Genomic DNA, 25,273 nt, shown 5'->3' with positions numbered 1-25,273 from the left:
CACAGTTTGGGGGCATTTTCCATGCCCTCCATGAAAATGTGATTTACACAGGGCCCTATTTATGGTGTCCGGCCTCATGGCTGACCAAGGAGGAGATGGAGGGATAATACTGAGCAATATCTAACAGCTCTTAATGTGAATTACTATCGATGAGAACAATGTGCCCTTGACAGAAAGAGCTGGGACCAAGGAACTCCCTGGTCTATAGAGCCAAGAAGTAAGGAAGTATGGACAGGCTAAGTCTGGCTTTTTGCTTTGGTTGGCTGGTACTTTTCTTCTGAAGTGAATTTCTTCCTCACGAGGAGGCAGTTTGGATCCCCATACTTGGGATACAGGTACCTCTGTCACATAGCTCAGAAGTGTCAACTGGAGTCATGTGGCACCCTTATTTCCTCCCACCCCCAGCAGATTAGAAGACTGGTCTGCTTCTTATTAGACATCCCTCTATAACGACTCTCTCTGAGCCACAATGGCTTCCTGAACACACTTGTTCTCACAACTGTTCCTTCTGCTGGGGCATGTTTGTCTACGGTGATAGGTTGGCCACCTGGCTTCTATATGCACCACTCCTGGTGCTTTTCCTTGTCAATGACCAGCTGGAAAGGCCACTAGCTAGTCACAGTGGACCTTGCAGACACTTATATGCACATAGGGATACTTCGTGCACCTGGGAAGGACCACAGTGGAATGTCTCTATCCACTCGCTGTCTTGTCAGGCATCCTTGAAGCCCTTCTCCATAAGCTTGTTTGCCAAAGATCCTTGGAGAGAAAAATAGGATAGATACATGAGTGGAATGATGGATGGGAGCATAGAGAATGAGACATGGAAAGAGGAAAGGAAATGAAGGGATAGTGGAGAAACACCCCAGAATGAAATGAGTCATGCAATAATTCTCCATGGTGTCTAGGTACCAAGATTGTGTGCGAGTGCTGAGTTGGATGGAGGAGTTGGTCGTTAAGGAGGAGAGAATCATTGGGATGGCTTATTTCTTTTCTTACTGTTTAGAACTCTTGCTTTATGCTGGTAAGTACTGTGTGATGAGGACAACAGATAATGGCGTGCTTTGCAAAGACGCTCCTGGACAGGGACAGTCGCCATGTCAACACTGCCAAAAAATGGTGGCGCCGTTCTGGCATCTCGTTTGTGGTTACACTGCAATTGACATGCTTTTAAAGAAGAGAGCTAAAAGGTTTAACAGAAAAGGGGTGGTAGCTCCAATGAGGGGATGTTGATATCTGTGTGAACGTTGAAGCTTTTGGGATATTCTCATACAAATGTGGGAGGTTGTAAAGTTGGCCAACAAACCTCCTAAGGCTAACTGGGGTTTTGCAGACTTCACTCAGCCGGCATGGAGGAATTCCCCTGATCTCTACCCCAATCACCCTGCTCCTTTTAGCCCCCTGGCACTCCGCATAGCTAAAGCCTTGTGTACACTTAAAACCTTTGCCAGTATAACTATCAGTTTTCAGAGTAGCAGCCGTGTTAGTCTGTATCCGCAAAAAGAAAAGGAGTACTTGTGGCACCTTAGAGACTAACAAATTTATCTGAGCAGACAAATTTATTCAGTGTGGCTGAATTGGCAAAACCCTGCTAATGGAGATGCAGTTATACCAGCAAAAAAATCCTTTGGATGGTACATCTTATACTGATTTGGTGAAAGACATAAACTGTACTGGCAAAAGCCCTTTCCCCCCAGTATAGCTGCTATGTGCTAGGGCTTTGGCTGGCACAGCAATCTCATTAAAAAAATCACTTCCCTAACTGACTTAATTAGGCCGATAAAACATTGACTCTTAGACCTAAGGTCTCCAGGACCACAGCTCCCTTCGTACACACTTCAGAAAGCCCACAAAGTGGGGGACGGGGTGAGAACAGGGGGCTTGGCTGGGAGATCAGGTGGTCACTTCACACCACCTTACAGTGGGTTTCTGAGGTCTGCAAGAGGGGAGAACTCCCTTGTGAGCCTTTGATTGGTGGTGGGAAACCTTTTTCTTTGACAAGTCTAGCCTCTCTACTGATCTATGCTGTGAGCTCTGCTTCTTCAAGGGAAAGGGCTAGAGACTTTCCTTGCAGTGAAAGTCTAGGGCTCCAGCAGTCCTTTTACATGCTACACCAAGCTAGTCAGTGTAGGAATGTCTGTGCCTTGGAGTATCTGTTAAACGTGTTCAATAACTTATTGTAGGTGAGGTTACTCTCACAGTCGTGATCAAAGGCAGTGATCTGCTGAAGCCAATTCTCTTTGGGTTTTTGGTTGTGGTTGTTTGTTTTTTATCCCTTACAAAAGTGGCAAAAAAGTTGGAAAAATTTTGAAACTCTTTTTCTGCTTTGTAGTTTAAGGAGGACCTCTTTCAAAAACACCTTTTAGAAAGAGAGGGATGGATAATGGGACCCAAGTGGCAACTTTCCTTATGGAAGGACTGCTGCTGCTCCACAACATAGGAATTGCTTTGCCCATCCCTGCATTGCATCCATTGTGGAGAACAAATGTAATCCACACACCTCCTGAGTGTGGTGTTCTGTCCCATCTAATGGCCACTTAGAGAGAGGTTGTGAGTCCACTTAGAGAGAGGTTATGAGTCTGCTCTAGAGCCTTAGCTAACAGCCTGTTGGCTTTTAGCTCATGCAGAAGAGGCTCATGCACTAAGCTCCCGAGGTCCCAGGTTCAATGATGACTGGGGTCTGTCAGTGTTACAAGTGGGGGCTTGTCTGGGATTTCAACTGGGAAGTCTCTGAAGCTCGGGACACGCCCCATCACCTAGGGGAAGTATGTAACCCACACACCTCCTGGGTGTGGTGTTCAGTCCGATCTAGTGGCACCAAGACCCTCAGAGAGAGATTATGTGTCTGCTCTACAGCCTTAGCTAATAGCCAGTTGGCTTTTAGCTTATGCAGTAGAGGGTCATGCACTAAGCTCCAGAGGTCCCAGGTTCAATCCCACCTGCCGACGACCAGGGTCTTGGTGTTACAGAAACATGGGCAGTTTAAAAGCGGACTGCATGCTTGGGTGAAAGATTATTGATGCTTTCATTTTTTTTGCCCAGTACGGGGTTTCTCCCCTTGCACTAGAGACCACTGATACAGAGCCTATGACAGCCCTAAGGAGCTCAGTTAAAACCCCAAATCTTGCAGCTTTTCTTTTCGATTTCCATTGAGATCTGAGAATTTTTTTCTGCCAGGTGATTCAGCTACTTCCAACATCCCTCTTGACTATCTTTGTACCTATTGAAGTTTTAGAATAGGAAAGTACACTCCCACCAGAAGGGGAAACGGCTTCTCTAATGCAAATTTCTTTTACAGGATTTTCATTTAAGTCATTTAAAGAGTGCCTGGAATTCATACAGCGCAATGAAAAAAACTGCATCCTTATGTCTCAGAACAGCATCATGCTGGGGCTGTATTCATCCCTGGCCATTTGGTAATATACGAAGTCTCCTCAAAATTACTTTGCTGTGTTACTAGTTTAGTCTTTATCTAGCCATATGGTGGCTTGGAACTTGGAAACTTTGGGCTGGATTCTGCCATCTGTACTCATGTTGAATAGCTCCTTAGTCCATGAGTCCTGCTGAAATCAGAGTAATTGCTTGGCTGATCAGGTGCTTCTCAATGTGAGTAAGGGTGGCAGAATTGGGCCAGTTCTACTAGAGGACTGAATGGGGTATTGATGAACCTTAAGGCCACCTTATCTGGGGGAGCGGGGTGGGTGGCTGAAAAGCTTTTGTCATCATGTCACATACCTTGGATGGATAATTTTAGGTTCAGTAAAAACATCTTTATTTTCCACTAAATTATTATAATCAATATCATTATGACTAGGGGCCCTAGTCGTGAACCAGGACCCTGCTGTGCTCGGCGCTGTACAAACACAGAACGAGACAGTCACTGCCCCCAAAATACAATCTAAGTTGGTGGTAATCATATCTCATGCTTTGCTGCATGCATTAGGAAGAATTCCTCTCCCCATTGTATAACACTGTGCAGGTAGCTAGATGCAGCGTGAGTTTTCCATCTTCTTCTAGATTGGTGCCATTGGCCAGTCCAATAGTCTAATCCCCTACAGCAAATCTTATGTGGATCTCTTGCTTGGTAATCTAGGTTTGCCAGACTTCATCAGTGGGGAAACTTCAAGGAGCCTTTTGAAAAGGCCAGAAGGTTGCTGAGGAGAACTAATGCCTCATTCTTTGCTATCAGTGGATTCTGTAGATTCTTGGAGTGTGAGGTCCTTGTGCTACGGAAACACATTGAGGAAAAGCCTGAAAGTGTCCGGGACACTCGTACTAAGACGCTAAAGGTGAGAGCGGGAGAAGTTCACATTGTGTGGAAAGACTGTAAAATGCAATACCTCTGCAACTGGAGGCCTGATATCTCCTGGGCATGGAAGACCTGATCCAAAGCCCATGATGTCAGTAGGAGTCTTTCCAGGGGTTTCAACAAGCTTTGAATCAGGCCCATTGAGAGCAGCCATCTGTCAAGTTTCCCGACATCTCCCTTTCTGCCACTGGGCATTGTGGTAGTTCAGGACGGGAAGCAGACTGTTAGGGGGCTTATTCCTTCACCCACTTCCTTCCCTGGTCCTTCTCGCATGAACAGAGAGCAACAATACCCAAAGTCCAAAGGTGCAAACAATTCGATGTTTATTGGGGTGAACTTCCAACAAGCATGATTCCAGTTTCCTTCCTTAGTGTCCCCCTTCCCAGCTCTGCCACCACAGAGCCTTACACCTGTGTCCTTGTTCCCATTCCTGCCCTTAGCCAAACATGATTCCAATTTCCCCACCTCCATTCCCTGTTCCCATTTCCCCTCCCCACACCCCCACCCACTCACTTCCTGATTGACTGCAGACTATATAGTAAAACTTGAGTCCTGCTTTGCTATACCTTAACCAATCATTTTCCTGAAATTTAACTAACCAATCCTAACGTATTGTAATATGATTATGTAACCAATTATATCCCACCACCTTAATTAGTTTACACCCAGCAAAATTAATTATACAGCAGACAGGAACACTCACAGAACCAGACAGAGATTATGCAGACAAACAATAGCAAAGTGGGGACTATAGTGACAAAACAATACAGAAGTGAGGATTTCACATCCCAGCGATTGATAAGTGAGTTCTTGCTAGACAGGATGCTATCAAACTAAGTTTCCTTTTACATTTTCTTAGCGCTTCCCTTTCTCTGGAGGTGATAGGCACTATCAGGACAGGATTGTATTCCTAACAGCCCAATAGCACCTTATTTCAATGTGACTAGTTTGGAATGTGAGGATGGGACCAGTTGCTTCCCAGCTTATGGCTCCCTCTGCTGCTTAGCCAAAGATCTTAGCCTAAGCACAGGGCCTCAGACTGTCACAGTAAGAGAAGGACCTTACACTGGCAGACAGTGATTTTGATTCTTTCTTTTATACCCCTAACTAGCCAAGTGATAAGAATATACCTAAATTCTTAGAGTATAGGCCTTTACAGACAGGCCTAAATATCTATATCCTAACACAGACTAGGGACAGTCCAGAGTCATGGCCTAGTGGTATGTGGGTGGTCTGGTAACTGGGAAGACAATTGGTATTATAGGCAGTCCCGGGCAATGGTGAGAGTTCTCGCAGGGGGTCTGTAGCCAGGAGATCCAATCCAAGGATGTGGGTTGGCAAGATAGGGTAGGTGCGGTCAGGCAAGGCAGAGTCAGGTGAGACAGTAGGGCAGCAAGGCAAGGTCAGGCAAAACAGCAGGGCAGCAAGGTGGTCCAGGCACCAACCAGCAGACAATGGCCTGCTGCTCAGACAGATTCCTCTGCCTGTCGGGGTCTTTATATAGTCCAGGTGCCCAATGAGAATGCTGTCAGTCCAGCCAATCAGGAGCCTACCTGCTGTGGGGCTGTAGGCCTTTAGCACTAAGACTGCTGGTCATGGGTAGTTGCTCAGCATGCTGCCATAGCATGGAGGCTGGGGGTACCATTGAGGAATCCAATGGACTTGGATTCAATACCAGGGTCCTGACACCTGCAGCACTCCAGTCCTGTGTATCTACTCAGCTCTACTAGCCTTGGTCTCCTCCCTTGAATTGCCTAGTTCCCTATTCGGGCCTGCCTAGTTCCCTATTCGGGCCCCTGTGGTTTTAACGGCTGTTCAGGTGGTGGTTTGGTTTTGAAATCCCTTCAGTGTTGCACTACAGCTCATCATGAGCAATAACTAATGCAAAGCCTATCACAAGTGGAGGGGGAGGTTGATCTTAATTTTGCTTCTTTCCAGTTGATTCATCCAAAAATTGATGGTAAGAATTGCAAAAACTCTTTTTTCCCCGTAATACACTACAATGGAGAGGGGGGAAAATCACACATACACACTTCTATTTTTGGCATGGAACATGGAAACTGGTCAAAAGTGATGTTCTATATTTGTATGTGTCCAGCTGTGCGAGGGAGGAGGGGAGAAGGCATTGACATTTTTGTACTGTGCAGCTAGGTTTATGTCTACATTGTAGAGCTTTGTAGGGGAGACAGAGAAACTTGAATTTGATGCAATAAGAGGCAGGAAGCCAGTGGAAGGTCTCAGAAAGTAGGGGCAACCCTTGATCAAACACCAGTATTTCATTATTATAGCCCTTCAACTTCCAGGGCCAGTACTTTGTGGGGTGAGAGAACCATGACAGATTATTCTGATGTTGTGAGGATGTGAAAGAAGATGCTATTAAGACTGTGACAGATGACCCCTCGTCCCCATCCCACTCACTTTCAAGAAACATATCTTTAGGATCCTCTCAGAGTGGCCTCTGGACAGGAGGTAGAAGAGAAATCAGCCACACAGAGTACACAGTTCCCAAAGAGGAATTGTCCTGTAGGCTGGATAAGAGACTAGTGCAAAGCCAAGTTAGTGAGTGCTGCCTAAGTGCATGATCAAGACAGGTTCATACAGTCTGAATCTTCTTGGATTTTATCTCACCCCTGCTACTTTTTATCTCTCTGCAGGTTTCCTGTTTCTTTCTAGCTGGCTCTTCTCCTCAGGCATACTGTATTCCTGCAAAGGGATCTCAAAGCTCTGGGATGTCATCCTGACATGAATCTCAATTGTTCTCTTGTTAGGACTTGGACCAGGTTCTCTCTCGATGCTCCACAAGCCCTATCTATTACCCTAGGGTTTACCACCTGAAAGCGTATACCTTCCTGGTGTTGGGCAGTGAAGAACAGAGCCAAATCTACCTATCCAAAGCATTCAAACTCTGTGACATATATGGAAACCTCCTGGAGAAATCCTGGCTGGAGATCAGCAATGTAAGTCCCGAGAGCTGGTAATCTGAAAGCTCTTTCCTTTGAGCACCAGATGAGCTGGTCTCTGGGAAGGGATTTAGGATTCCCTAGAAGAAAGTGGAGCTGGCTGCAGGTCAATGGCTGCAATATAGAGAAAGTCAAGGGAGAGGTTGTGAAGGCAAATGATCAAAATCCTGGATGGAGCTGGTGGGTGCCTGCAGTAGGCTATACCTCCCTAGCACCCCTTGGGGGAGAGGGTGGGCACTGTTCCTGTGGCAGAGTCCAGTGCTGTTCAAGGCCTCTGCCCCCTTGCCCAGGGGTGGGGGGAATTAAAGTAGCCCAAACAAAAAGTTTGGGAAGCCAAAGAAAAAGAAAGCAAAAAAAGGCAAAAGTACCTGCCCTTCTTCTTTCTGTGAGGGCCTGGGCGGGCAAGGCTCTCTAGCTGTTTCCCCTGTCAGCAACCCCTGCTTCTGGGAGTGCACTGCAGTCCTGCTCCTTCAGAGTGCTGCCCCAAACTGAGTTGGGATCCTCCTTTTTAAGGCCCCCACCCCCATACCTAGGCTGGACAAGCCTTACAGCTGCACTGGCTTGAGGCTGGTTGTGCCAGAGGAGCTCTTTAACTCCTTCCTGACAGGGGCGGGGAACTGCCCCACCACTGTGACATACACCCCAAGTCCACCTAACTGCTAACTTCTGCTAACATTTGTGGTATATTCTCAGACAGCCTGGGGCTGGCATGATATTCGGGGACAAGGCTTGGGGGAGGAGTGTGCGCAGCACCTGATCCTTCACCCTGTTGTGTACATCCACACCCACCCACATCATCAGGACTCTTCTCCAACAGAATGGAACAGAATCTCTCAAGGACTCTATTAACTGTGCTACTGCTTACCTTGCAGTGGTGACTATTTACAAAACCCAACAAATAGGCCCCCAAGTCTTACCAGGGTTACTCTGCAGTACTCCTTGTCTACACTACAGGGAAAAGTCAATCTAAGCTACGTAAGTTGAGTTACGTGAATAGCATAACTCAAGTTGATGTAGCTTAGATCTATTTACCGTGGGGTCCACACTACGCGATGTTTATTGGGAAACACTCTCCTGTCAACTCCCCGCACTCTTCTCAATCTGGTGGAGTATAGGAGTTGACAGGAGAGCGATCTGCAGTCGATTTAGTGGGTCTTGACCTGCAAAAATGACCACCGATGTATCGATCGCCGTGCGTCAAGCCCCCAGTAAGTGTAGACAAGCCCATATCTGCCAAGCTGGGGAGTGAGCCTGAGATTTCAACCCAAGTGTCTCACTCAGTATTTTGTGCACAGCACTTACCTTGACGTCACTGGGCTGGTTCTCAGGACTACGGTTTAAGAAGCATAAAATCCCATTCAAAACATTTAACAGGTTTAGGACCATTTCTAGTACAAGTCCAACCATTCCAAAATAACATTGCTTCCTGCTCTGTGCCTCCTGGAACTTGTGCTTTGGCTGCTTGACTGGAGTCAATTTTGATGGAAGATCTATAGGAGCATCATTTTAAGGGACCAGTGGTTTTCTCTCTAGTGCAAACTTTATATTTGCAAAATTAAATCTCCTTTTCATGTTGTCCGTTCTTCTGTCTACACCTGCCTGCCCATCATGGCTTAGTCAAATTTGTCGTGGTTAACATAGCATGTTCTCCCTAGCATGGCTGTAACATGCTCCACATCTACACACACACTTGGGTTTCTGTTACGCTACAGACTCTGCTGTCACAGGTTTTTTGAGGTCCACCTTGATTGAGCCTCAGCCGTTTTCAGTGTCATTGTGAGAAGAGGGTAATGTTGTGTTAGCCCAAAGAGTGCAAATGACCTCCCAGTGCAATCCCATACTGCAGAGGTGGCCTGTCTGGTCACTTGTCTGCATTCTACTGCCCAGGAGTCAGCCTGGCCAGCACCCACCTACCTGTACAAACAGTGCAGGACACATGGATGGCCCCTATCTGCACAATGCTTCCACAGAGGCAGGCTTCTTCTGCTGATTGATTTGTGATCTGATCTCTACACTGCCTCGTTGGATCATCCGACCAGGCTACCAGCTGGCCAGCACCGACACCAGCATGCTCACTGCCTTATGGACAGGGCCAGAGGCTGTGGTGCTGCATGACCACAGCATCTAGGGAAGGTGTATGGTATGATGGCATTTCCCAGCATCAGGCAGAGATGGACATTCCCTGTCCTGGAGACTGCATTATGAGAGTGATAGAGGAGAAGGCCTCTGAGGGCCAGGGGGAAGAGGAATCTGATGAGGTGCTTCCTGAGACAGCTGCAGGTTCAACCCTGGAGAGCACGAGAAATGCCATTCAGATCTGGTTGTGAAAATGTACAGATGGGGTCTGATTTGGGTTGGGAAGGGAATGCATTCCCAGGTTCTCCTCAGTGTGTGTTTGTAAGAGCCCTGCACAAGCCACTCTTTCCCTCCTTCCTTTCTACACCTCCGTCGCATGGTGAGTCGGTCCCAGCACACCACGTCCCCACCACAGTTTCCCTTTCATGACCCCACCCCTTCCGGTTGCCTGGCCGACTGTTCCCAGTAGGGACAGAAATGCCCAGTCCCTGATGAACAGCAGATGTCTGTTCTGAGATGTCAGACAAGCAGAGAAAAATGTAAAAGGCCCACAAGCAGCAATGCAGAAAGACTTAAAAACAGGAGCATTACTAAAGATCTAGTGCAGTCTGGCCCAGACACCTACATGACAACATATCTGCCGGGCCATGTGCCCTGAAGCACCTGCAAAGAGGCTGGTATAATTGGAACATACTGCCAGAGGGTAGCATGCCTGCAATGCATGAAAATCAGTGGACGCTAAAATACGCTTTCATGGTACACTCTGCATGTACAGGATATGGAACAAGTGAAGGCAACCACAGGCGCAATGGACATATAACAGTAGCAAGCATTCTTACTGGAAGAGTTTTCCATTGATTGTATTAGTACCTGCTCTAATTTTAACCCACTCTTGTGAGGTAATGTCAGAAAATATCTCAAAGCCAGTGCTCTAATGTAGTTCTTGCATTTCTTCGCAGAGCCGATTTTCTTCTCCTGCCCAGGGAGCTGATTGGAGCAAATGGCTGGGATGTATAGTTTGGAATTTAGAAGTTAAGCAAAATGGATACATTTGTCTCATCCCTTGAAAGTATTAGGCTAAGAAAGGTATGATAGCTTACTATGGATGCAAACTCAAAACTAGTTGGTTTGTCTTAACAGGGCCTTCTACCATGGCCCCAGCTGCACAGTTCTGTTCTGAACCAAGGCAACAAAGGCCAGTGTGGGTGCTGGAGTTAAAACTCTCCTTTGCCATGATGCCAAGTGCTCTGAGACCACAGTCTACCATGTTGACCAATATTATCTCACTGTTTCCTTGTGCTCCCCTATCTGTCTGTATCCACCCGTTGACTCTTGTCTTAGATTGTTAGCTCCTTGGGGCAGGTATGTTTTTTTTGTTCTGTTTGTCTAGCACCTAGCACAATGAGGCAATACAAATAATAAATAATAATACTAATAGGCAGGCTGACAGCTTTGGAGCTCGCAAGGACCTGCTATTGGCCTTTTAAAAAGACATTGGCCAGAAATATGTTTGGTCCAATCACAGCTGGAGGAGAAGGGAAAAAAGAAGTATGGGAAGTCTACAGCTAGGATGACAAATAAATCATGGTGAACTACTTTCATCAGAAGGACATGCACCAGGAAGAGAGGGGATTTGAAATACGGATGTCTGAGAACTTTTTCCAGACCCAAATGGACACAGGTAGAGTTCTAACCACCTGAGTATGATCCTTCTCCGGCTCCTTGTTTACAGTACTCTGCCATACAAAATGTGGAAGACTGGAGTTTGGAATCAGCCTTTCCAACCACAGGCTCTGCCAGCCTAGCCTGAGAAATTCCACCCTGGTGGCAAACTGAGAGAACAATTCCCCTGGCAAGATGCATTTTTACCATCTCGGAGGACAGTTCTGTGGTTTGACGGTTCTGTTCTGGTGTCATTGTAAAGGCAGCTGGCCTGCTTTATTGCTAATAAAGTCTTTTGTAGAAAGATAAATCACTACGATATTTACACTTCCAGTATAGCGCCTCTGTAGCATGAAGCACGAGTAAATCATCAAATGAAAACCATTCACTTTACACCCTAAAAGGGTGTAAGTAAGGGGGCTTAAGGGGCCTCAACACTCCTGTATGGGCTATCTGTATCATGGGTCACAGCATGGGGAGCTGAGTAGTTTCAATGGGGTCCTACTTCCCTTCCTACATACAGGCAGGGAATCCAACATGCCAGCCAGCAGTGCTGAGCCAGCATGGAGAGGGAAGAGATCTGTGCCTGGTTTAGGCGTGGTGCAGATTACTTCCTTCCCCGAAGCCAGCTGGGAACCAAGGATCAAATTGCAACTTTTGTAATCCGTTTGTTCCCTGGTTTGCCTGTGGGGCAGTGTGGGATAGATAGTGATCGATAGCAAGAATAGGGTGGCTCTTGTCAGACTTCTCCCCTTCCTGACCATCTCGGAAATGCTGTCTCTGAAGATCCAGTCTCATTCTGGCCTCTCGTTTCTCTTTTGTTCTCCCTAGGAGTGGTGGTTCACTGGAAAAGACCCTATGGAAGACTTATGGCTGAAGGCCGCGCCAGATTTTCCAAAGTGGGAAATAGGAATGACAGAGGAAGACTTTCCAGAGATCCATAAAACCAAGTACTTGCTGCGGGTGCCAGTGTTGGATATTAATAATCCTTTCCCAGAACCTGAGATTCCCGATGTCTGAGCTGCATGTAGTTCTGAAATGACCTACCCAACTGGAGCACTTTGTAAGCCTTTCTAGCCAGCACTGCCCAAATTTGTAAGCATTTATGATATTCCTACACTGCACATAACAACGCCTGCTCTCTGCAAAGCCCTCTGTATTTGTTCATCTCTTCCTTTGGTAAATGTAGGTTCTAATGTCTCACTGTGGCTTGTTTAGACCATTTTTACTCACCGTTAATTAAACTCTGCAATAGCTCTTTATTATAGTAATTTATTCCTTTATAATCTGGAACAGAGTCTAATGCTATTCCGAAAAAGGAAAGTCTAATTTAATTTTTTTTAAACATTCACAACTAAAATGCACTTTCTTCAACAAAATCACTACAACTCTCCACCTATCACAGATGTTTTAGGCATCCCCAGCTGGTGCTGTTCATGGCTAGTTTCTGTATTTTATTAAAAGGCATGAAGTCTGTTGTGCGATGCCTTGTGGTAAGAGATCCTGTGTATGAGGGTGCTAATCCGCGTGGCCTTCAGCTTTGCTTCAGCTAGACTGCTGCCTCCATCTTAACTTTTGAAAGGAAACAGACACGGGAGATGAGAAGCCAAAGGCATGCATTCAAAACTTCTTGTGTGGGGTGTACTGAGAAATAGAGTTGGTGGAAAAATTATCACTGAAATCTGAAGTTCCAAAAGTTCAACCCGATGAAAGCATTGAAAAACAGGAAAAAAAAATGTTTATCAAAGTTCTGAAAATCTGGAGTCTGATAGAAATCAGTGTCTGCACACTGGGAGGGAGAAAACATTTTAAAGTGAGGAATGGATCCTGGACAGTGTGCATTCAACTCTGTTCTGACACAGGTGATATACAAACTCTCCAACACTGCATCCTCTAGCTCCTGAGGAGTTTCAGTAAGTGCTGCCGTTACGAAGCAATGATGATCAGAGGTAAATAACCAGAGTAATAATAACCCTGCACGTGTCAGTCACCACAACTGCAAAATATTCCCCTCTCTCTCCCTCCTCTCTTTGGCCCCCACCCTGAAAACATTTAAGGATGTGCTTAACTTCATGCAACTGAATGAGCCCCTTGACTTCAATTGGGCATTTGTGGTGCCAGAGTTTTGCAATTTTTAGACACTAAATGTACCAAACAACTGGTGAGAAAAAAAAACTTTCCTCCAAACTACCAAAAAGCAGTGAAAACAACTTCCCCTCAAAAATGCTCCCAAATTCCCCAAAAGAGGACCAAAAATGCACAGAAATTATCAAAACTGCCCCCCAAATGCCCAAAGTGACACAAGCTAAGTTGTTTTTTTAAAAAAGCTTCAAAGTGGTTCAAAACGGTTTAAAATGTGTTCTTAAAAAGTGCCCCAAACTAGCTACAAAATGGTCAAAAATGTTCCCCCCAAAAGTGGTCAAAGAACTGTGCACGGGCAGGGGTTTCTGTCATGAGTTAATATGTTAGTGCAGAGGTTCTCAACCTTTCTCTGAGGCCCCGCAAAATGCTATAAAAACTCTACGGCCCACCTGTGCCACAACAACTGCCTATAAAAGCCAGGTCTGGCGTTAAGGGGTAACAAGCAGGGCAATTGCCCAGGGCCTCATGCCTCAGGGGGCACCGTGAAGCTAAGTTGCTCAGGCTTCGGCTTCAGTCCCAGGTGGTGAAGCTCGGGGCCCCAGGCTGCAGTCTTGTGCAGCGAGGATTTAGCTTTCTGCCCTGGGTCCTAGCAAGTCTAACACTGGCCATGCTTAGTGGACCCCCTGAAACATGCCAACAGCCCCCCCAGACCCCTGTTTGAGAACCACTGTGTTATTGTATGCTGAACTGACACAGGGATTTTGGTAGTACAGCAATGCCATCCTCTGGTTATTCTGTGTATGGAATATAAATGTATTTCATGCTGGGAAATACTCAGTAGTTACTCACTTTAGCAGCTGATTCTGTCATTATGGTTTCTGCCTTATTCCCTCTGTGTAGGATTAGTATTATGCTGATATTCAGGAAAAAAAATAAAAAAGCCCTTGATATAACAGCCAAGAGGCTACCTTCCATCCCCCCCAAGCTGAGAATTCCAGTGGAAGCCAATTTCTCTTGGAGTCCTCTTGATACTTTCTTGAATTAACTTTCAGAGACTACATTATCTGTATCGGGGTTCTCAGCCTGGGGCATGTGACCAGGTATCAGGGACCATCTTGCCCTTCCCATATTGCTAAATGGGCAGGTCCTGTATGGAAAAAGTGAAAACCACTGATCTATATATATCTTTGATCTTCTACATGTTTACCAATGTCTGGAAAATGCCAGGCCCAGGGTAATGTTGTTTGTACAGGGCACCCTGCTTACACATGAATATGCACATTCTGGAAGTGGAGTAGGTGGTTACACACCTGGGAATGTCAGCCTAAATATGGCTTTAGGACAGAGGTGGGCAAACTACGGCCCGTGGGACCATCTTGCCTGGCCCCTGAGCTTCTGGCCCGGGTGGCTCACCCCCGGCCCCTCCCCTGCTGTTCACCCTACCCCCAAAGCTATGCCACTGCACGGGCAGCAGGGCTATGAGCTCCTGCCGCTCTGAGAGGCATGGAAAGGGGGCGGCGGTGCGCGCGGTGGTGGGGGGATTGGATAGGTAGGGGGTCCTGGGGGGCAGTTAGGGAGCAGGGGGCAGTTAGGGGCGGTGGGCCTGGGGATCAGTCAGGGGACAGAGAGTGGTTGGATGGGGCGGAGGTTCTGGGGTGGTCAGGGGTCGGGGAACATGGGGGGGTTGGATACGGCATGGGAGTCCCAGGGGTGCGGATAAGTCGGGGCAGTCAAGGGACGGGGGGGTTGGATAGGGAGTGGGATCCCGGGGGGGGGGGGCGGTTAGGGGCGGGGGTGCAGGAGGGGGCAGTCAGGGGACAAGGAGCAGGGGGTTGGAGGTTCTGAGGGGGACAGTCGAGGGCGGGAAGTGGGAGGGGGCGAGTAGGAGGCAGGGGCTAGGCTGTTTGGGGAGGCACAGCCTTCCCTATCCGGCCACCCATACAGTTTTGCACCCCGATGTGGCTCTCGGGCCAAAAAATTTGCCCACCCCAGCTTTAGGATCTCCACCTTACAGAGAAGGGTAATGTTTGCCTGGCAAACCCATTGAGGTCAATGGCCTGCCTGCATGAATGTAAATTAACAGTGGAATCTGACCATCTGGATTTTGCTCTTGGCTCTGACCACAGCCCATCGAGGTCAATGGGATCGTTTCCATCAGGTCAGGTTCCTTGTGTTTCACATGTGCCAGTGACACTTTGCTACCAGCATTTTCTCCACCTACACTCAAAGCTCTTTAGAAATAATCGCTGGAGGAGCACAATGCTGTGAGCTCTCTGTCCCTCCCCTGGGACAAATGCACACACCCAGCACCTTCCGGTCCTCAGTTCACTCTGCTCTGCGCCACGTGCAATTAACCAGAGCCCCACCGTCCCACCCATCCGCACGGGGCCAGCCTGCACAGCAGCCTGCAGTAGGGGGCGCTGTGCGCACATGCGCCCCGAGTCCCCCCGACAGCCTCGCCAATCTCCGCGGCGCCCCGGGCATGCGCAGGGCGGCGTGCGCGCGACAGGCGCCGGCCCCCAGGCACCTCTAACTCTTGCTTGCCTGGCTTGTGGGCAGGAACACAGTCGCGCCGGAAGTGACGTTACCGGGGCGGAGCGCCCGCCAGATTTGAAAAAGTGACGTGAGGGGTAGCGCGGCGGCCTAGCTGTGTGAATCTCACTCCTCTCGGGTCAGGTGAGCAGCGCGCGCCGGCGTTTACCCCTCCCCCGCACCGGGGCTTGCCGCTGCGAGCCCCCGGCTGCCCGGGGAGAGCGCGCGGGGGGGGCCGACGGTGCTGGGCACGGGAGTGTCAGTGCCTCGCGGGGGTGTCCGTGCCTGGGGCCCCGAGCATAAGAACGGCCAGACTGAGTCCCGCCAAAGGTCCATCTCGCCCAGCATCCTGTCTTCCGACAGCAGCCGGTGCCAGCTGCCCCAGAGGGAGTGAACAGAGCCGGGCAATTGTCGTCCACTCCCAGCGTCTGGCAGTTGGAGGTTTTGGGACACCCAGAGCATCGGGTTGCGTCCCTGACCATCTTGGCTCCCTGCCCTTGATGGACCTATGCTCCATGGACCTATCTGGTTCTGTTTTGAACCCTGCTGTAGTCTTGGCCTTCGCAACATCCTCTGGCAAAGAGTTGGCAGGTTGACTGTGCGTTGTGTGAAGAAGTACTTCCTTTTGTTTGTTTTAAACCTGCTGCCTATTGATTTCACTATGTGAGCCCTGGTTCTTGTGTTATGAGAAGGAGTAAATAACACTTCCTATTTATTTTCTCCACACCTGTCATGACTTTATAGAGCTCTGTCCTCCTTCAGAGTCTGTCTTCTAGGCTGAACAGTCCCAGTCTTTTTAATCTTTCCTCATATGCAAGCTGTTCCATACCCTGATTCATCGACCTTAAGGCCAGAAGGGACCATCATCGCAGGCCATAGAACCTCGCCCACCCATTCCTGTAATAGACCCCTGACCTCTGGCTGGGTTACAGAAGTCCTCAAATCACAACGGAAAGATTTCAAGTTACAGAGAATTCACCAAAAAGAAAAGGAGGACTTGTGGCACCTTAGAGACTAACAAATTTATCTGAGCATAAGCTTTCGTGAGCTACAGCTCACTTCATTGGATGCATGCGATGAAGTGAGCTGTAGCTCACGAAAGCTTATGCTCAAATAAATTGGTTAGTCTCTAAGGTGCCACAAGTATTCCTTTTCTTTTTGCAGATAGAGACTAACACGGCTGCTACTCTGAAACCAGAGAATTCACTATTTATTCTACTTCAAACCGGCAAGTGACATGTGCCCTATGCTGTACAGGAAGGTGAAACCCTCCTACCCCATCCACAGGGTCTCTGCTGATGTGACCTGGGGGAAAACTTCATGACCCCAAATATGATGAGTAGACCCTCACTGTGTCTGAGAGACCTACCAGCCAGACAGCTGGGAAAGAATTCACTGTAATAACTCAGAGCCAACCCCGTCTAGTGTCCCATCTCTGGCTGTTGGAGATATTTGCTACTAGCAGTTGCAGATAGCCACATCCATTGTAAGCAATCTTGCATACCACCTCCTTCATAAACTTATCCAGCTCAATTTGAAGCCAGGTAGGTTTTTTGCCCTCACTGCTCTCCTCGGAAAGCTCTTCCAGAACTTCACTCTTCTGATGGTTAGAACCCTTCATCTAATTTCAAGCCTAAACTTGTTGATGACCAGTTTATATGCTTTCGTTTTTGTGCCAGCATTGGCCTTTACCTTAAATAACTCCTCTAACCATGTATTTATAGAGAGCAATCATATCTCCTCTGACCCTTCATTTGACTAGGCTAAACATGAGAGGAGACTCAAAGAGCTTGGCTTAAGGTAGGTTTTCCATTCTTCTGATCATCCTACTAGCCCATCTCTCTACCTGTTCCAGTTTGATCCCATCTTAAATATGGGAGACCAGAACTGCACACAGTAGTCCAGATGAGGTCTCACTAGTGCCTTGTATAATGGTAATAACACTTCCCTGTCTCTCATGGAAATACCTTGCCTGATGCTTAGAGCCCTGCGTGGATACAAAAAATGTGGATCCGCATCTGCCAGAATCAATGTGCATCCGACCTGCTATCCACTGGCTGTCTTTTATGTGTATTTGCACCAGCGGCAACAAGTTGTCTCACAAGGGCCAAAGATAGTGACAGGGTGGAGAGTGCAGATGAGTGAGCAGGGGGTGGGGTCTTGCAGTGAAGAGGTGGTATGAGGGCAGGTACTGGGCATAGGGGGTGGCACGGGGGCAGGGTCTCGAGGAGAAGGGGTGGCATGGGGGTTGGAGGGAAGGGGTATCGCATACCGCTCCCTGGGGGCTCGTGTGTGATGGCAGCAGCAGGGTGTTGCATCCTAGCAGGGCAGAGGGATGGGGCACTCGGGTGCCACCCGCTCCAATCTCTGTGGCTGGGGCGGGCCCTGCTGCCCACGAGCCAGCGGGCTGGGAGTGTGGCCAGTGTTGCCTGGCTGGGCCATGGTGGGAATGCTGGCGTTGTTTGAGGGGCCAGAGCTTCTGGATAGGAAATGGTGCGGTGAGCAGGTGCTGGACATCAGTGACTGCGACCTGCCCCCCAGCTGCTGGCCGCCGGCCCCGAGCACACTGCATCCCCCTGGCTGCCCGAGCTGGATGCCGAGGGTCAGGCGCCACTGGCGGGTAGAGCCATGCACGGTTGTCTCCACATCCATTAACTGCAAAAATGGACTGCAGATATGAAGTGGATATCCGTGGATTTTCAGGGCTCTACTGATGCATCCTAGGATTGCATTAGCCTTTTTCATGGCTGCGTTGTATTGTCGCTCATAGTCATCCTGTGATTCATCAATACAGCCAGGTCATTCTCCTCCTTTATCAATTCCAACTGATATGTCCCCAACTTATAGCAAAAATTCTTGTTCTTAGTTCCTATGTGCATGACCTTGCAGTTCGCACTATTACATTTCATCCCATTTGTATTTCTCCATTTTTCAAGGTCATCCAGATCTTCTTCTATGATATTCTGGTCCTCCTCTGTATTGGGAACACCTTCCAACTTTGTGTCCCCCGCAAATTTTATTAGCGCACACCCACTTTTTGTGCTAAGATCATTGATGAAAATGTTAAATAAGATTGGTCCTGAGGCAGAACCCTGAGGAACTCCGCTAGTAACCCCTCTCCAGCCTGACAGTTCACCTTTCAGTATGACACATTGTAGTCTCACCTTTAACTAGTTCCTTAGCTGTCTTTCAATTCTTGTATTAATCCCCATCATCTCCAATTTAACTGATAATTTCCCATGTGAAACTATATCACGTGCCTTAGTGAAATCTAGGTAGATTGGATCTACTGCATTTCTTTTGAATAATTTTTGTTGTCCTTTTCTGTATGTTCTCCAATTCAAATATCTTTTTTTGAGACTGGCTGACCAGAATTGCACACAGTACTCAAGATATGGGCGTTACCATGGATTTATATATTATATTTTTATATTATCTATCCCTTTCCTAATGACTCCTAACATTGTTAGCTTTTTTGACTGCTGCTGCACATTGAATAGGTGTTTTCAGAGAACACGGACTCCAAGATTTTTCTTGAGTAGTAACAGCTAATTTAGACCCCATCATTTTGTATATACAGTTGGGATTGTTTTTTCAATGTGCATTACTTTGCATTTATCAACATTGGACAACAAAATGGTAGATGAAATTCAGTCATACTGGAGCAGGAGGGGCTGTCAGTGCCTGCAGGAGGAGCGATGGGGCCCTTTGGGGTGCCTGAGGTTCCTGTTCCTTGGGCAGAGATATGATGGGTCCCTTGCGGGGGGAGGCGGGGCACGTGTCAGTGCCTGGTGGTGGTGGGTGTCGGCAGTGCACCTGGGGTCCCGGTGACTGGGGTTAAGGGTAGCATGGGTCCATGGGAGGACCTGATGTGGTGGGGGGCTGTCAGTGCTTGGTGGAAGGTTGATGGGGGGGGGGTCCTAAGAATCATAGACTTTAAGGTCAGAAGGGACCATTATGATCGTCTAGTCTGGCCTCCTGCACAACGCAGGCCACGGAATATCTCACCCACCCAACTCCTGTAACAAGCCCCTAATTTATGTCTGAGCTATTGAAGTCCTCAAATAGTGGTTTAAAGACTTCAAGGTGCAGAGAATCCTCCAGCAAGTGACCCGTGCCCCATGCTGCAGAGGGAGGCGAAAAACCCCCAGGGCCTCTGCCAATCTGCCCTGGGGGAAAATTCCTTCCTGACCTTTAAAGGCCATCAAGACAGGTGTTATGCTTCACAGGCACGGTTTATTCACTCTGAAGTTTTAGCAATGGGACAACATTTGGTGGTTGTGCCTTTGGGCCCCAAAGTATTGGGGTTATCAAACATGAGTTTAGGCTAAAAAAAAAAAAAAAAGCAGTTATTTTTGACCTTTGTCCTATTTTGTGCATACAAGCTGCAAAAAACATTAAACACAAACTTTTTCCAAGAAATATGGCAAGGGAATCAGCAAGGGAGTAAGGAGTTTGATTAGGTCAAAGGAAAGTGTATTTGCTGTTCGATCGCTGATCTGTATGCATGTTAGCCGATGGCCAGGGATGTTTGGTGAGGTGCCAGCTATGCCCGTTTATACCATCCGTGACTTTAACCGCTAGGACGCACTGTCCCTTCGCGGCGGGCAGCCCGGGCTAGGCTGACGGATGCCCCAAGGTCCTAACCACCCGTGACTTTAACTGCTAGAGCTCAGAGCTCCTTCGCAGCGGGCAGTCAACACTGACTGACAGGTGCCCCAATGGCAGCACTAAGAGCCTCTCCACACCCGTGACTTTAACTGCTAGAGCTCAGAGCTCCTTCGCAGCGGGCAGCCAGGATTGACTGACAGGTGCCCCAAGAGTTTGCCCCGTGGAGGCGGCACAACTCAACGCTAGGCTCTTAGTACTCTCACCTAATGGCCAGGCTTTATAGCCAAAACGGCTGAGGTTCTTTAATTGTGTTGGCTGCTTTACAGTAAACCAGAGAAACAAGTCAGGCTTATGCACAATGGTTACCAAAATTTATTAAACTAGATTCTAATCATGTGGTTACAAAATTGCTAGTGCCTACTTATTTAAATGTAGAGATGTTACACACACAAACAAGTTACAAAAACTGAAGCCACAATCCCAAAGAAAGAAAACAAAGTATAGAGCTCTATTTCAAAATATGTGTACACTAAAGATAGGAGATCAGGTGTGGGTGCTTCTTACCCTCCTTGCATCTCTCGATTCCAGCGGTGCCAAGCCAGGATCGGTCACTCAATTCCGCGGAAAGACGAATAAAGGGACAAGGCTTAGGGACCCTCTTAGCTGCAGGAGCCTTGGGAGGCTGTCACTTATCTGACCAGCAGATAGATAGTGAAAAGCACTCAAAAATCATGGTGCTGTAGGTCCCCTACTTATACCTCTGTACTCCTTTATTCTCTTTCTCCTTTCTATGCTAAATTGGGGCTGGTCTGTCGGGGTGATGCCAGCTCTCGCAAGAGTAGTTCACACTTGCAAGGGAGAAACAATAAGTTCCGACTACTGGACACTTCTTTTATCAGGGTAAATATTTTCTCACCTAGGATGTTGGTGTGTGTGCATCATGCTGTTTTAGTAAGGGCTAAGAGCCATGTCTGTCACAGGGCCTCTGCCTGCTGTGAGCCTAATCGTTGTATATGTTCCCAGAGGCACATTGTCACAGCACACCTGTGCTTCTCACAGCTTCAAAGGCTGTGCTGGAATTTATGTTGAGTGCCCTGTTGTTTTGGCTCCCGTGTGTTTCCAGCAATGCTGGTCTGAGGGGGGGGGGGGGCTGGCTGTCTGGCTACAATGCACCATAAAATAATCCTATAAATAAAAATAGATCACATCTTAATCATGTCCTGTCAAATTCCAAATGCTTCCCAATTATTTTCTCAACATAGGTCAAGTAACCTCAAGATTTGACATTTTATTTTAAAGGTTTACTGCTGCTTGATGGTAATTTAACAGGATATACACTTTATCTAGCGCTCTTCGTGGCTGGGTCAGGTCTGTGGAGGGCCCTGGAGTGGGGTAGGGGGGCGTTAGTGCCTGGGGGAGGAGTGTCGGGCTATGTGAGGAACAGTCACAGGGAAATGGGAGTGGGTGACAATTCCACATGGGGAAAAGGGATTTTTCTGTGGTGGTGCTGGGTCTGGAACCAGAGCTGGAGCCCAGAGCCCATACCTCTATGATAGTTCCATAGAGGACTCTGCTGGGAGGTTGCTTGGTGTCATGCAGAGGCCCTGGGGGGATCAGCCGTTGATCTGTGCTCCTCTGCATAATCTCCCCAGCCTGTGCTCTGACAGTTGTGGGACTTTAAAGGTGCATTCTTTGTGCTGCTGTTTTTCTTTGCAGACCCGCAAAATGGATCTCTTAACGTTTCCCAGATATAATCCTAGTGACATCATAACTCACATCCGCAATCAGATCCTAACAGGATCCGAAGCTAAAAACCTCTCCAAAAATGACTTGTTTCCAAATCCCAAGGTAAGAATGCTCTGGAAACAGAGTAGCTTGCTGCTGGAGGACAATGTAAATAGAATAGTGTATTCAGGATTTTACCACATAACACTTATTTGCAAAAGTAGTCCCACTGGCTGTGGTAAAAATATTCACATGAGGAAATATTACAGATGTGGTCTGCCATCTTACAGGTGAGCAGACAGACCTCTGCATCTGCATGCAATTTCATGATTAGGACATTGGAACCCATAACTTGGTTTTATGAAATTGGGAAACCTGCTTTACTAGGCCATCCTCTGTGTAACAGATTTAGCCTAATGATAGTGAATGCCATTTGTCTGTTGCTTAATTGTTAGCAACAGTTCTGCCTTAAAGACCATGCATTTAGCCAGGTGAAGGTGCTTAGCCATGTATTCAGTAATGTGAAATTTGAAGCTCTGGTATTACAGTACAGAAGTTACAGAATTCAAATAATGGAATGCACTGAATATCTGAATTTCTGTATATTCACACATTGTCATAAATCTTCGTAGCCTTTGTGAAAAATTGAAATGTCTCCATTTGTTAAAGGCAGAGTACTACTTGTTTGTGATATATTCTGTGTGCTATAAATCACAAGGAAGTCTAAATAGTAACTTACAGAGAGGAAGCTCATCAATAGAAGTCACTTGGTATTAGTGTACTTGTAATTACTGGAACTAAATGTTCTCTCTCTCCCTCTTGTAGCGTGAGGTATTGCACATGATCTTCATGAGAACCTTGCAGAATGTGTATGGAATCCGTCTGGAGCACTTCTATATGGTGTGTATACAGTTGTGCACAATTAAGTGGAAAAAAAAAGAAAGTGAAACTCAGCTTCCAGAATAATGAAAATTAACAGTTATTAAAGCACTGGGTTTTTTGAATTTTTAAATTAGCTGATCCTTCAAGCACTTTGTGTAGCTGAATGTGAATTTGAAAATCCTGTGGTATTTTGCATTGAATCCCCAGCATTTAGTTAACTGATAATTTCAGGTGTAATACAGCTAGAAATACTGGATACTATTATTTTTCCAGTCTGCTGTATTTTGGGTTTAACCTTTCTTTCTCAAGACAAAATAAATATAAAAAGTACTTTAAAAATACCACTAAAAATAGAGTTGAGAACAAAGCAGTCCATGAAGCGGACAGCCTGGGCAAACTAAAAACTGATTCCTCATTAATTTAACACTATATAGATTTCTGTCTCCAAAGTGTTACAATAATAACTAATCCCTAACAGCCCTGTGGCTAAATAAGTGCTAGCCACATCTCTCATATGGGCAAACTGAGGTACAAAAGTTGTAACTTGCCAAGGTCAAGGGAAGTCTGTCATAGCCGTGAATAACGTAAGGATTCCTGGCTTCCAGAAACTTTGGTTTCAGGGCAAAACTCCCAAAATGAGCCTCTGCAGAATGTGCGCAATGCATGTTTCAGTGACCACAGAATGTCACCTTGAGTCACCCGGGTACTGTGACAAGACTGCCTGGAAACCTTGCTTCAGCAGAGCGAGACTTGCTGCCTACTCTTTTAGGCATGTCAGTTTGGCATGTGCTGATCTGGAGTTCTTAACTAACATTGAGTAACTTCTTCAGTATAATGTCCTCCCTTCCCACCAGGGGCAGTGGGTGCCATGCTTTAGTTGAGATAAATCCAGAGCAACTGAGATCAGTTTGGGGAGGGTCAGAGCTGTAGTCTGAGCCCCAGATATGTGCAAAAAAAGTAAGAGGAACAAAATGATTTTGTGAAATTTTGTTTTTTGGGGATAGGGCTGTTTCTTGGGAGCCACTTTCTCAAACGACACCAACTTTGCTCACGGACTCTACTCAGCACCCCGAGAGGCATAGCAAATTTCAAAACAATCTGAGCCAGCATGTGGATTTTAGAGCACTTAGAATAGTCTACTTTCAAACAGAAAGCAACACTCCACCCTTTAATTATAGTGGAGTTGGTGCTACACTATAATATACTTGAATGAGTGCATTAAAATGTAATGCAGGCGTGTAAAAAAATACTATAACATTACATGGCAGCACAGGAATCCAGACCCACATTGTTTTGAGGGGGTAAACCAAGAATTTCCTTACTAATTATCAGCTTGAGCTAATATCTAAGGCTCAATTCTAGTCTGAAACATGGCAGTGCATCATAAATCCGTTATCGCACTTGAACATTCACACCTGTTCTAGCCTGTAATGTTACTTGACCATAGCCTTAGTTAACTGTATTTCTTTGATTCCGTCTAAAGGATTCAGTGGGCCAGGTGATTATTTTTTTTAGTTAGGATGCTGTATTTTTGTATTGTGTGAGCAAACTGTTCTTGTTTCCAGGTGGTATTGACTAGGCAAGCACCTTCCAATGTTATCACTTAGCAGCCATTTGAGAAACCCCCTCCTGGAAACACCAACCTTCCCACCCTGTCCAGTTTTCAACTACTTGGTTCTCAAAACATTATTCTGTGAGCCACCAGGACAGGGATCCACAGGCTGCAGTTTGGGAACCGCTAATTTGCCTTTGCCTTGACGTTTAGTGATAGTTCCCCACCCATGTTTATCACCTCTGAGTGACTTTCCCATAAAAAAAACTAGTATTTTCCACATATGAATACTCCTTGTAATAGTCTTATTTATTGACTCTTGTGTTTAGATGCCGGTCACTGTTGACATAATGTATCCACAGATTGTTGAAGGCTTCCTACCTATTTGTAACTTGTATATTAATATGTGAGTACAACAAATGGATTTTTTCATACTGCTCATTCATTATTTGATTGTAGTATAATTTTAGGTGATTCGCCTCTGTGCAATTGTGGTTGTCCTTCAACTTGTTGAGCTTGTGTGAAATAAAATTTAGCAGACTAACAAGAGGCAGCTTAAAGTGGCTAACAGTTTAGTAGACTAAGAATCTGCTGCCAGCTGCTTTTTATCCAAATGTGTGAGATATCTTTAATGCTTTAGGATTGTGAGACTGAGGTTTAGATCAACAATAAATGATGGCAAGCTAGTGAGCACGCAATTGAATTGGGAATAGCTTGAAGCAGTTCACTGAGGCCTATGGCGTATGATACGGAGGAGGATCTTAGAGTAGCTGTTACATAAGCCTGAAGTATCACCCCAGTTATGTCTATCATTGTTAGAGGCACTGTTAGAGGCATCTAACAGACGCTGCTCTATTCAGCGTGTGGTGGAATAATTGACAT

General features: G+C 46.7%; 2 protein-coding genes across 4 annotated transcripts in view; both read left to right on the top strand.

Annotated features, from left to right (window-relative positions):
- The window catches only part of ADCY10 (adenylate cyclase 10), a 70,851-nt gene extending 58,641 nt beyond the window's left edge, over positions 1-12,210 (top strand). Inside the window, exons 32-36 of the mRNA XM_043520762.1 lie at positions 909-1,024; positions 3,299-3,416; positions 4,094-4,289; positions 7,078-7,266; positions 11,839-12,210. Of these exons, the coding sequence (XP_043376697.1) occupies positions 909-1,024; positions 3,299-3,416; positions 4,094-4,289; positions 7,078-7,266; positions 11,839-12,027 (808 nt within the window). The 3' untranslated portion in view covers positions 12,028-12,210. The remainder of the gene's footprint in view (positions 1-908; positions 1,025-3,298; positions 3,417-4,093; positions 4,290-7,077; positions 7,267-11,838) is intronic.
- Positions 12,211-15,627: 3,417 nt separating this feature from the next.
- Positions 15,628-25,273, top strand: part of NUF2 (NUF2 component of NDC80 kinetochore complex) — a 56,116-nt gene continuing 46,470 nt past the window's right edge. For all 3 annotated transcript variants that reach the window (XM_043521552.1, XM_043521551.1, XM_007061237.4), the window contains exons 1-4: positions 15,628-15,765; positions 21,949-22,080; positions 22,783-22,857; positions 24,721-24,797. In XM_043521552.1, the coding sequence (XP_043377487.1) occupies positions 21,958-22,080; positions 22,783-22,857; positions 24,721-24,797 (275 nt within the window). In that variant the 5' untranslated portion in view covers positions 15,628-15,765; positions 21,949-21,957. The remainder of the gene's footprint in view (positions 15,766-21,948; positions 22,081-22,782; positions 22,858-24,720; positions 24,798-25,273) is intronic.

This window comes from Chelonia mydas, chromosome 8 (assembly GCF_015237465.2).
Source record: "Chelonia mydas isolate rCheMyd1 chromosome 8, rCheMyd1.pri.v2, whole genome shotgun sequence".
Classification (NCBI taxonomy): domain Eukaryota; kingdom Metazoa; phylum Chordata; order Testudines; family Cheloniidae; genus Chelonia; species Chelonia mydas.
The sequence above is the reverse complement of the archived record's forward strand: the minus strand, read 5'-3'. Positions and strand labels throughout refer to the sequence as shown.